The sequence below is a fragment of the Candoia aspera genome, chromosome 1 (genome assembly GCF_035149785.1).
Source record: "Candoia aspera isolate rCanAsp1 chromosome 1, rCanAsp1.hap2, whole genome shotgun sequence".
In the NCBI taxonomy this organism is placed as follows: Eukaryota; Metazoa; Chordata; class Lepidosauria; order Squamata; family Boidae; genus Candoia; species Candoia aspera.
In genome coordinates this window covers 240,410,589-240,422,759 of record NC_086153.1, presented here as the reverse complement: position 1 = coordinate 240,422,759, position 12,171 = coordinate 240,410,589, and the positions used below count along the sequence as shown (strand labels likewise).

General features: G+C 36.8%; 1 protein-coding gene across 1 annotated transcript in view; it reads right to left on the bottom strand.

Annotated features, from left to right (window-relative positions):
* The window catches only part of LOC134487492 (mucin-5AC-like), a 64,896-nt gene extending 53,609 nt beyond the window's left edge, over positions 1-11,287 (bottom strand). Inside the window, exons 1-9 of the mRNA XM_063289322.1 lie at positions 11,215-11,287; positions 7,949-8,020; positions 6,777-7,038; positions 4,641-4,755; positions 3,033-3,123; positions 1,332-1,441; positions 811-1,024; positions 435-560; positions 34-151 (exon numbers count right to left, since the gene is read on the bottom strand). Coding sequence (XP_063145392.1) covers positions 34-151; positions 435-560; positions 811-1,024; positions 1,332-1,441; positions 3,033-3,123; positions 4,641-4,755; positions 6,777-7,038; positions 7,949-8,020; positions 11,215-11,287 — 1,181 coding nt within the window. The remainder of the gene's footprint in view (positions 1-33; positions 152-434; positions 561-810; positions 1,025-1,331; positions 1,442-3,032; positions 3,124-4,640; positions 4,756-6,776; positions 7,039-7,948; positions 8,021-11,214) is intronic.
* Between the last annotated feature and the right edge of the window lie 884 nt (positions 11,288-12,171).

Sequence of the window (12,171 nt, the reverse complement as noted above, 5' to 3'; positions counted from 1 at the left end):
CATTGGCTGAATGTATCAAAATATATAGATTACCAGGAACGGCATGGAACTGAATATGTCATCCCTGGAGCATAGGATTCGCCATTATAAATGCAGGAACATTGCTCAAAGGGGATGCAGTTTTTGCTGTTGATGTCATCATAAACAGTTCCTATGGGGAAAAAATAAGGTATAAAGAATTTTCAACATGTGTCAGAACAGTTTTATTTCGTTTCATTCAGAATATTTTCATTCAAATATTTCTATACTGTATTTTGTTCAGTAGATACTGAAGGCAGGGTATACACTAGAAAATACTATTTTATTGATTACTATTTTGTTTGTGGCACCCCACCCCCACTTTTCCTTCAGGAACTAAAGAGAGTACTGTGTACTACCTCCTCCCATTTTTCCTCTCAGCAAGAGAATAATTTACGATGAAGATGGAAGCTCACCAGGTGGACAAAAGCAGCCATCCACACAGTGATCTTCACAGACATGAGCTCTTTCAGAATTGGTACAAGTGTTTGCACAAGGTGATCCACATTCTTGATATTGCATACCAAAAGAGCATGACATTGCTGAAAAAAAGAACAGTAAGACCAGTTCAGTTCTCCATACCGCATACTGTGCTTGAAAGAGGAGCCTGATGGTGAATCATTGTCAGTGATGTATATAATGTCATTTATTCGACTTGTAACATGCCTTAATCTGATAGAATTCTCAGCAATTAACAAAGATAGATAAGATATCCATGATAATAAGGCCATTGCAAGGGAGAGATTAGACTCAAATCATTTTTGCCACAGTTTAGCAGTGGTTTATACTTACGGCATAGTTCTGGGCTTCTCCAGTTTTGAGGACGGCCACCGGCATGAGCACATTGCCGAGAGTATTCAGCAAAAGTGTGACAGAGACAGGATAATTTTTCAACTTCCTCACAGAGACACAAGTCATCTGCACAAGATTCAATATAGCTATTCACCTCTACAATATCATTACATTCAGAGAATGAAGAACCAGTCAGTATTTTCCGGCAAGTATCCTAGGTAGAAAAACAAAAGGCAGAAGATTTTATGAAACTTCTACAATAGGGCCTTTTCCTTAAAAAAACCAAATTTGTTTTTCATGCTTATATCTTAGATTAAATCAATGCACTTTACGAAGTAACATAAGCCCTTCCCCCAAAGTTAGATTCTAACCCAGGTTTATAATGAGGCTGTAAAGTAGATTGGGATAGAATCAAGTATTTTCTATGAAATGGCAACTAAAAATTTTTAAAGTTAAGATTCTAGAATCATTTTGCCAGTAAGACTAACACAAAGCAGAAGAACAAGAAGGAAAATTCTCACATATTCATCAGTGCACTTCTTCTGAGCAGATGGTATAGGATCCTCACAGTCTTCTGTTGGACCATTCAGCTTCCATGTATTCCCAAACTGTAAGTCTGTCATGGGGGTATCTTCAAGAAATAAAGTCATAATAGAGATTTATATGCTGGCAGTACCTTGAACCAAGGTTCCCTTTCAGGAAAGCCATGTCAAATTGGCTATGGAAGTTGATAGAGATCTAAAGATCTGTGTAGCTTCCAGAAAAGCACAGCAGCCCAATTAGTCCAAAGTCAATCCCTGAATTTGGAAAGTGCTCTTTCTTGATTGTAGCACCTCAACTTTCATATGTGGGAGAGAATATATATTTTTCATATGAAATTATATTGATGTAGATATCTCAGAACCTTTCTCTACATAAAATATGAGGTGATCTAATAATGGGAGATGGGGACAAATGTAAAGACATTCTTGAGTTAAGGTTAATTCCTGGTAATTACATGGATGCCATGCAGTTTTTTTTGACAACACTATGGAAGTACTTTCTGTAATGGCATGTGGGAAAGAGCTTGGGAGACAGGGAGAAGATTTGCTGCCTAGGGATTGGTCAGATAAGGGACAGTACAGCCTGCAGATGGATAGTGGACAGGGCAAGAGGCTCAGAAGGGACCCTCCCTAGTTTTTTGTGCTGTAAAGAAGATGAGGGGAGAATCGTACTTTCAGACTTGCAAGATCCTGTCAAGGTAGCCTTACAATAAATTGGAATTAGCTCATCTAGTTGTGATTCCTATCTGGTTAACCTGGCAGGGCCAACACTTTGCCACTATATTCTATGGAGAAGTTTTTGTTTTTTGTTTAACTTTTCAGTGTAGCTTATGACCCTGGTATTGTGGTCAAGGAGGCAGAAAGGATCGATCACTTTCTTATTTTAGTTCCATTTTTTTTTTTTAATCGTATGGCATAGCAGTTCAATGTTCATGCTGCTTTTTCTTGCTGGGAAATCCTTGTGAGGTCCAGCAGACAGATGTGTAGACTATTTAGCTGTGACAAGTCACGTTGCCCAGGGTGCACCACAAGGAGGCTAGTCTACATTGCACTGAGTTGGGCTGAGAGAGAGTGACTGGCCCAAGGTCACCCAGCCAGCTTTCATGCCTAAGGTGGGACTAGAACTCACAGACTCCTGGTTTCTAGCCCAGAACCTTAACCACTAGACCAAACTGGCTCTCTTAGTTCCAAATGTCATACAATCTCATTCTAAAAACTTAAAATAATAAAATATCTACTTAAAACATATTTGTTCTGAAGTCACAGATTATTTGATAGTCTTAAGACAGAGAAGAAGGTGACTAAAGCACTAATTCTAAATTTGAGAACATTTAAAGTTTGAGAACTTCTATGTTTTGGTGAGTATGGAACCTGATACTCGTTCAATGTCTAAAGATGTAAAAAGTGAAGAAGTGAAATAAAAGTGCCTCCGATATGAGACAAAACTACCAGGTATTTAATACTAATGATCAAAATATTGGGGGGCTGCACTGGCTCAGTGGTTAAGATGCAGAGTCAGAGGACCATTAAGGTCGGCAGCTTGGCACTTCAAAACCTGACAGCATGAGCCGCGTGATGGAGTGAGCTCCCATCAACTTGTCCCAGCTCCTGCTAACCTAGCAGTAAAGAAGCATAAACTGTGGATAAATAAATTCAGTAAGCCTTGTTTTAGATACTTACTCTCTAAATAAAATTCGTTGTACTTTGGAATGCCATTGAAATCTCCACAGAGTCCACAGGTCTGATTGGCATATTTTTTATCAAGTTCCAGCTGAAATTACATATGAGAAAGTTGGTAACATGTAGTAGATGAACTTTCAATAATAACTATTGCAAATCCAAGACAGCGGCTGCACTAGATAAACCAAAATAGTTTCCATCAACGTTGTGTTTCAACAATCCAAAGCAAGTTTAATGGATAGAAAATTGGGATTTCATTTGTCAGTCACAGGCTCAATGCTATTCATAACAACCTAGTTTTCATTGTAATTGTCATAACAAAAGCAACTCCTCTGTTTCTCTTATTTTTTCTGTACTTTTGAGGAGGAACCCCCCCAAACCCCAAATTTACAAGTAAGACTACAACCTATGAAATGGAAATTTTATCAGACAGTGAAAAATTGAGATTACAGAGGTGTGAATATGTTAAATATATAACCCAAATATGCTATTATCTTTAAAAATAGAAATCAAATGTCAAGTGGAAACGTATTTGGTAGTTTACTTCCGTAGTGATATAGGAATTTACAATAAGATATCTAGGGGAAATTAGACCATTATTAGCAGCATCGTGGTTACATAGAGCTGCACATATAAGCACTTCAAAGAACATTCCACGTCTTTATAGCCAATCTGAGAAATTTAAAGGAGAAGCAAGTATTACTTTGGTTTTTGTGTTTCTACTCAATATCTTATTTTATTGCATTTATATCCTACTTTTCCTCTGACAGCTCAGGCTGATATACAGAGGGTTCTTCTTCTTTAAGTTTATCCCTATAACAACAATCTGTGAGATAGGCTGGGCTGAGAGCAAGTGATTGCCTCAGTCATGTTTCAGTGGGGACTAAACCTGGGTCTCCTCAGTTCAAGTCCCCTACCCTAATTATTACATTATGTTGGCTTGTCAATTAATTAATCAATCAATTAATTAATTAATTAATTAATTAATACTTAATTTGTGCCATCTCTTTGCTTGATATATTAAACTTGAACTTAGATGTAGAGCTATGATTTCAGCTTAGCCATCTCTTTTCACCACTGTCCAATTTGGATGAAGAAGTGAGGCTCCCTCAGGCTCCGAGGGAGAACATTTCAGAATGCAACTGCTACTTCTGAGAAGGCCCACTTACAAATAAACTGGACTTTTGAGTTTTAACTATTACATCTGTATTGAGATGGATGATCTACAAGGAATGTGGGTGCAAGTCATCTTTGGCCTTACGTGTCAGAAGCAAAACCTTGTCCCAGTAAGTAGCTAGTGTTGTTTTCAACAGTTGTGAAATATGATTACAGCTCATTTGGCTGCTGCATTCTGCACTATGAAAAACTCTGAATCAAGCACAAAGATAGCTTAATTTCAGTTATTTCTCTCTATCTGGGAGGTGGGGACAGAAGTTAAAGTGAACAGAAACCACAGAATGCTAGATGTGTGCTGGAGACAAAAACAGAAAACTGGGAGAATGGAATAGAGTTTCTTGGAAGAGGCTGGCATCCAAACAAGAGCATTCCACCCAGGCCTATTTTGTTACAGCTCACACTTACCAGTTTTTTATATCATCATATACTTACCATTACACAGTCGTCTTTATTCCACATTAGGGATAAGCCCATTTTAACATTCACTTTAATGTAGTTGAGAAAATTCTGTATTTCGAATCCAGATCCACTGTAAGGTAACTGAATCCTGATAAGAATGCATTAGAAATACAGAGTGTCATTCATGTCACAATATTTCCATTTACCCCATTTTTTGGCCTGAAGTTTCAGGGATGCAATATTTACCGAAGTTTGATTTCATTTTTTGGAAAGAGGTTACTGAAGTCTTACTGATGTTTGTATTTAATTTATTTATCATATTTATATGGCTGCCCATCTCAAGTGACTCTGGAAGGTGTTATTATTAACTTATAAGATATGGGTAGCTCAAACAGCCAACATTGCCACCCTGCCCAGTTCCCATTGCCAAATGGGTGCATTTTTCCGCTCTACTTCCTAAGTATGCTTTTCCAAGTTACATCACCTTGAGTGCTCCTGCCTGTTTCAGATAGTGTACTTCAGTTGCAAGCTAACCCGACCAGGTCATTGGCTACTTTGCAGAGGAAGGAATGCCCCTTCAACCGAGTCACTGCTTACCATGACCTCAAATATTTTTAGAGCTACAGTTACTTTGAGTCCTGTGATAATACTCAATTTTGAATGACTGGAAAAACAATGAAAGAATGCGCTGCTGGACTTAATAATGATTTTAAAAAGCTCATGGAGAAAAGTAGCAAGTTCAGGGAAGGAAAAATAGTATTTTTTTAAAAGTTTCTGCCAGTTTTCAAATCAGCAGCCCTCTATTTATAAAGCAAATGCTGTAACAATTGCACTATTACAGTATTCATGATACAGATAGCTCTAAAAACCAACAAGGCAGTAAGAAAGGATTATTTTTTAAAAGCTGCTTCTTGTACCTGCATATTTTGATACTTTATCTTTTATATTTAAATTCAACTTTACTTTGTCCATGAGCATCAAGTGAGCACCCACACTATATTTGCATGTGTGTGCATGCACACAAGCACAAGTTTATACAACCTGTAAGGCTGCCCACATGAAAGAAAGTGATTGGCCATTGCTTTCACAGAACAGAAAGTTAGGGGGCATATCAGTAGGACTATTGTCCAATGGAAGGTCATAGTGTCTGCAGTCTGGCCTAAATACCTTGCAGATTGTTGCCAAAGTGTCTCATTCTGGACAGGATTTTCTTAAATTGGCTGAAAGCCAAGCCAATATGGGTACTGGACATGAGCATCTTAAATGGTAAATACAGATATGCCCATAGGCAATCTACTCCTAGTGTAGGCCTCTCTGAATGTTCCAACCATCAGTTCTAGTCAGCATGATCACTGGTCAGGGACCTACATTGGTGAAGGTGAATGTAAAGAGATAGCAAGTATATAGAACCTAAACAAAACTTCCTATGCTTTTCCAAATCTGTCTAAAACTGCAGTAATTTGCTCTTACCCGCTCCTACTGTCTAGAAGAGCAGTTTCAGATGAGTGATCTAACCATCATCTAGCCTCTTCAGATCCTTTAGGGACATAGCTATCAACTCACCTAAGGATTGCCTTAATGCATTCCTTCCTATATTTAAAACCCACAACAGAAAAAAAATATCTAATGAGATGATGAAAGTATTTGCACCTCTTTTCTTTCATAAGCCTACTGTGTATAACTTCTTAACAAGGTACTCTACTTGTTTCTTTATTCATGTTCCAAAACTAGAAGTATGAAAACAACCAGAAGCTTAACAAAACAACAACAACAACCCTCACTTGTCCTCATCATACAAGTTTGAGATGCTACCACCTAGGATCTCCTCAAATCTTGCACTCATTTACAACTTTTTTGACATTATGAACACCTGCATCTTCAGGCATCTTTGGCCATAGTTGTCTATGCTAACCATGACAATGATAAAACATGCATATGTGTTATCATAACACATTCTCTGCCGTTTTGTACTTATGATGCAGTGTTGTATGCAAGTATGTAAAGGCTGAAAAGAATGCATGTTTTCCCCTCTCTTCTGGATGCCTATGTCTGGGGCCCATCCTCTAACATGAAAATTGTAGAGAAATGCAAAATGCAGAGGTTTTTGTGAATTCTAGGTAAGAATCTCCACAAAATTTAATTATGCAGTATGCAGAACTAAGGCCTTACCGTTTGCCATTCACCAAAATTTCATCCTTCTGCATTTGAAAATCTGTTCCATCCAACCTCATGGTGACATAGCTGATAGTGGGAGTGTATCCCACTATTTTGCGCCTAATCTGGATGTTGAAGTCCTCAAAAGGTGCATTGCAATGAGAGGCAAAGACATAATTGCAAACACCAGGAAAAGTATAGATGTCGCCATCAAATGTCTTGAAGTGAAAGAAGCCCCACGTACTGCAGACTTGCCCATTATGAGCTGTGTTGAAGGCTGTGAAATCCCAAGAGCATGTAAAGATTTAATACATATGTCTTCCACTGGTATGAAAACTATTATTACATTTTGTTTTTGGGTGGATAAATAGATGAATAGAGAGGCATGGAGGGCTAAACAGTTCGGTAGGGAAGAACTTTGCAGCATTTGGATCCTTCTCCACTTTTGCCCTGGTGGCTTCTTCTTCTATGTTCTTGGCTTAGAAATGGATAATACTAGTGCCAGACTTTCCCTAGGCCAGGCTTCCCCACTCTAATGGCCTCTGACATATCTACTCTGATGGTGAAGAAAGCTCTTCCAGAGGAAAACTAGCCTGGAGGAATTGTTTGAAGTAAGAAAACAACACCATTTGTGCCTTTAAGTCATTCTTGACTCCTTTGACTGCCTGGACAAGTCCCTGCAGTTTTCTTGGCAAGGTTTTTTGGAAGTGGTTTGCCCTTTTCTCCTTCCTAGGGTTGAGAGAGAGTGACTGGCCCAAGGTCACCCAGCTGGCTTCGTGCCAAAGGCAGGACTAGAATTCACAGTCTTCTGGTTTTTAACCTGGTGCCTTGAACTACTCTCAACTATACTAACAATTTCCCCAACCCCAGGCCTAAAGTTAGATGAAAAGAAGACTAAAGAAGCAGAGCAGCAAATGGAACAACACCAATAAAATTCAGAATGTAATATCAGCAGCAGTGAAACAAAAATAAAATCCCTGAACAAATAAAATCATTTTAACTGTTACTAAAATTTCTAAGAATAACTGCCAGGCACAATGATTTATGGAATTCTTTCCAAGTCTGCTGAGATATTTGATGTTACTTATCTGCTGAATTATCCACCAATCTGTTCACTGGATTCATTATATTGTTGGCTCCATGGCTAAATCTCACACATACAAGGACATTTCATTTTAGTCACTTACATGTTATAACTGGCTTTTTTGTCAATGGTGGGATGATGGTGACTCTTTCAGATACAGCTTCTGTACTTGAAGCTACAGATAAAAGAAGAACATTTGCTTATTTGTGTACACACATATAGCAGAAGCAGTCAAACTTTTGATGGCTGGAGAATATTGGTTTATGTGTATTCTTTTCTGGTGGCCAAGGGCTTCAATGGGTGAAACAATAATAAAATTATGTCATACAAATGAGCAGAGCTTGGATTCTTCATTCTTTTTTTCCTTTTTGAGTTGCATGAAGTTATACATTCAGCTTATACCTCTTTTATTTTGTTTCCAACGTATAACTGAACCTCCATTTACTGATGATTTAATGCTAAAATTCAGTGGTTTCAATACAGGCAGTTTGATAACCACAAAAAGAGATGTCATTACCCATAGGCGCCATCAGGCTGCCATTTGCTCATCTCTGCCCCATTCCATCATGTACCCTCAAGATGTATTGACTTTCAAGCCCCTTATTTTAGTGACTCTCCATATAGTTATATGGAAGCTATCTGTGGGAAAATGTTACACACAAGTATAGGAAAATAGGACATTCGAAAAGATTGCAGAGAATTCTTGAAGACCTCCAGCCTGGATTAATTAAGGGATACAGTACAAGGTCTAACTAAAATGGAGAAATATTTTAGATGGACAAAAGTTACATCCTTAATAATCTTATTTGTCTGAATGGGGAAAAAAAACATGTTTTTGAGCATTGTAACTGATGGAGTTAAGGATTAAAATGGCAGATGAATTACAATTCTCTTAATTCCTTCACATAGGAGATCTTTGTTATTGGTGAGATTTGATGGTCTCCTAGTAGTGGTTTTAGAAAGAAGATATGCTAAAATACTATACTTGCAATGTAAGTATACTTGAGATATGAGTGCTTCTAAGCCTATTGAACAGTTTTTGTATATTGTCATTTTTGGCATGTCTCCTCTACTGGGAAAGTTCCTGGGACATTTGGATGAATTCCATATCACTTGGCTCAGTTTCTTGGTTGTTTGCAGAAACATGATCTCTGATTAGATAAGCCACTGTATTTAAAATCTTCCTCCTTAATCATGTTTATGTACAATTTATCTTTTCAATACTGCATAAACCAGGCATAAGGGCAAAAAAGTACTTTTTAAAATCTCTCCTTCTGAAACATATTTTATTAACTGCTTAGTGCCCATAACAATTGTCTTATTATTAGAATACCCATTTAAACTAATTCAAAAGTGTGTATTCATGCTGCATTCTGATATATAATGTTAAATGTCATGGGTTTGCTGAAACTATCTTAGGAACTATAACTTTAAATTTTCTATAGAAGTTACAGTTTCCATTACTTAAATTAACACAAATCTGTCATAGAGCTATGGCTTCAGATTCAGCTGTATTAATAGAAAACAAGGCAATAGAAACTATAGACAAATTAATCTATGGACAGTGGAAACCAGGATTACTTGATGTTTTAAATCTATATATTCTAAAATAATAATAAATATATCTGATAAGTTTTAATTCCAGAACATTTTTAAAAAGTAAATATTAAAGATGCCCTAAACATGAGTAGCAGTTGTCGTTTATATAAGTGTTCAATCTTTGACTTAAGACATATCTTTTCTTTAGTGGCCCAACCATTCGAGACATCTGGCTTAAGATAGTTTCATGTAAGTCTCAAAAACATCAGAGGAGACAGAAATAATAATACAAAAATTACGCAAACACATAACATTCCTAAGAAACAGAAACAGCCTCTCTTTCAGGTAAATGAAAGGTATCTTGTTGCAAAAGGTTAGAATTTTAAAGGTGCTTTAACTTTAAAAATGAATTCGATATAAGGTCATGTATATTTGGAAACCCAGTCCTATGGATAGAATATCCCACTGTGTGCGATGGGAACAACCTAGTTCCTCAATAATAATAAGTAACAGCATTTAACACCTAATGTAGAGACGCTGGGATTCCTTTCAGTCTGGATCCATGTCTGCAACGGCTTTGTCCCTCATATATTGTGGAGCTGTTTGAAATGAATAATTTCTTCATTCATTACTATTTTATATATTCAAAGGGTTTGTTATTCTTTGATGATATAACAGGATATATGTTTCAATCCAGAGGAGGGTCAGTAACTATTAGATACTTAACGGGATACAGCTGAACAGGTCTCATTAATGGTTCCTGCATGAGGTGAAACTATATTACTCTTTAAAAGACAATCAAATGGAAAACATTTTAGTCTAAATTCATAACAAACTTTTTGATTCATACTTTTTGCTATTAAAAGGCTTTTATGTCACTTTATATGAGCTGCAGAAAATACAGAAAACTGACTCTTCATTCCTATCTGGTGGCTGTCCAGATTTTGTAATCAAGATAAGAGATGAAGCCAGGCACAAAGACAAGTGTATCTGAACAACTCTCTCTCATTTATATAATTAAGAAGAATGAATCACTTTTTCTTTTCCAGCAATATATGAGTTTTGAAAGGAGAGCTAATTCACTTAAAAACAGCAACACACACACACATACACACAGAGAATATACACTCATGTGAACTAGGCTGCACAAGGATAACATCTAGATAAAGGGAAGCTGTTATCATTCTTTGAATGTTAGTTATTGAAGGCAAGATTTAATCTTTTATTCAAAAATGAAATAGTTCATGACCCTTTCCTTAGACAGGCCAGAAATGCCTCATTGGTTCCAATATCTTCAAATAAGTGGTATACTTCAAAAGGAATACTGTTATCTTTCTTTGAATGTTTCCAAGTACTATATAAGTTTTACAAATTAGAGAAGGCACTGGAAAAACCTAAAAAGTCTTTCTTGTGAAAGGATTCTAAACAAGAATAATAAATACAAATAAATACAATAAATAAGTATTGTAATAAGTATAATAAATACAAGCAAATTATTTTGATAAGAAGCTTGTATTCAGGATGAAATAATTTTTGAGAGATGTTTATACTTTTTGATTTAATCTTCAAAGCCTTCTTCATAGAGATGTCATTAAGCATTTCTTTACTTCAGGCTACATCAAATTAAAATGCTTCCTTCAATGAAGACACATTAGATATTTAGCTTAAATTGTACTAACTGTTGGGGGAAAGGACCTCACTGAAATCGAAAAATTCATATGATTTACAAATCATATGAATTATGGTTTTCAAAATCAATTTATTATGATATTTAATTGCTTTTTTTGTTTTGTTTTTTTACCAATATACTATACAAATGAGAGTTTTTACCTTTCTGTTGGATACAGCAGATCGTTAGAATTACAACCCATAACCATATCATGGGCCCTGTACCAAACTCCATCTTGAATGGAGCTTGGTGCCAATGTGTACAGCCAGCTTCTGGCCAGTAGGACTAACTCACCTGAACTCTTAAACTCTTATATAGCAGGAGTTTGGACTATTTTCCCATCTTGTTTGACAGGGTCTAACAAGGTGGAGCTGTCAGAGGTAAATAGAGGATGCTCTTTCAGTTCCTTGGTGACTAGCTAAGAATGTTTGCCTTTGGCTTTTTGTATTGTTTTTTTGTCAAAGATCCAACTAGTAAGGGAAACCAGAACTGAATAACCAACAAATAAGAATTCTTCTTTCACTGCAAAGACCATTGTAGATCCTGGTTAAAAAAAAACACTCAAGGAACTTTTGAGTCAGTATGTGGTTTTGTGGATGATAGACAGACAGAATTTAAGGTTCTGAATATTGTTAAGTGTTATTGTTAAGTATTGATTAAATGGGGAATATAGAAAAGGAGTAGGATTTCTATCATCCTGAGCCAATGTCTCAGCACTGGCAATGCTTGCTTGTACAGGTACTCAGGAGTGATGAGGCTTACCTGAACTAGCCAACTCCTTTGATTTCTCCCAATACATCACAGACAGAGGCACTGAGTAAGGATCACAATCGAAACTCCATGCTGCAGTAGCCATTCTGCTCATCTGATGCAGGCTGGTGTCACTACTGTGGCTCTGAAAAAATTGTTTGATTGGATAGTGAGAACCTAATGAGCAAGCAGCAGAGAGTTGCTGGGAAACAGACCTGTGCCATGTAGATTGTCCTTATGTTAATGGTGAAACAGGTTTTTGCTGCAAGTCATACAACATGAGAGGAGGCATCACTTAAACAGACATGGCTCTGCCACTGTGCTTGGGCATCCAGCAATGGTGGGGAGCTTTTATAATGGCTTTGTTG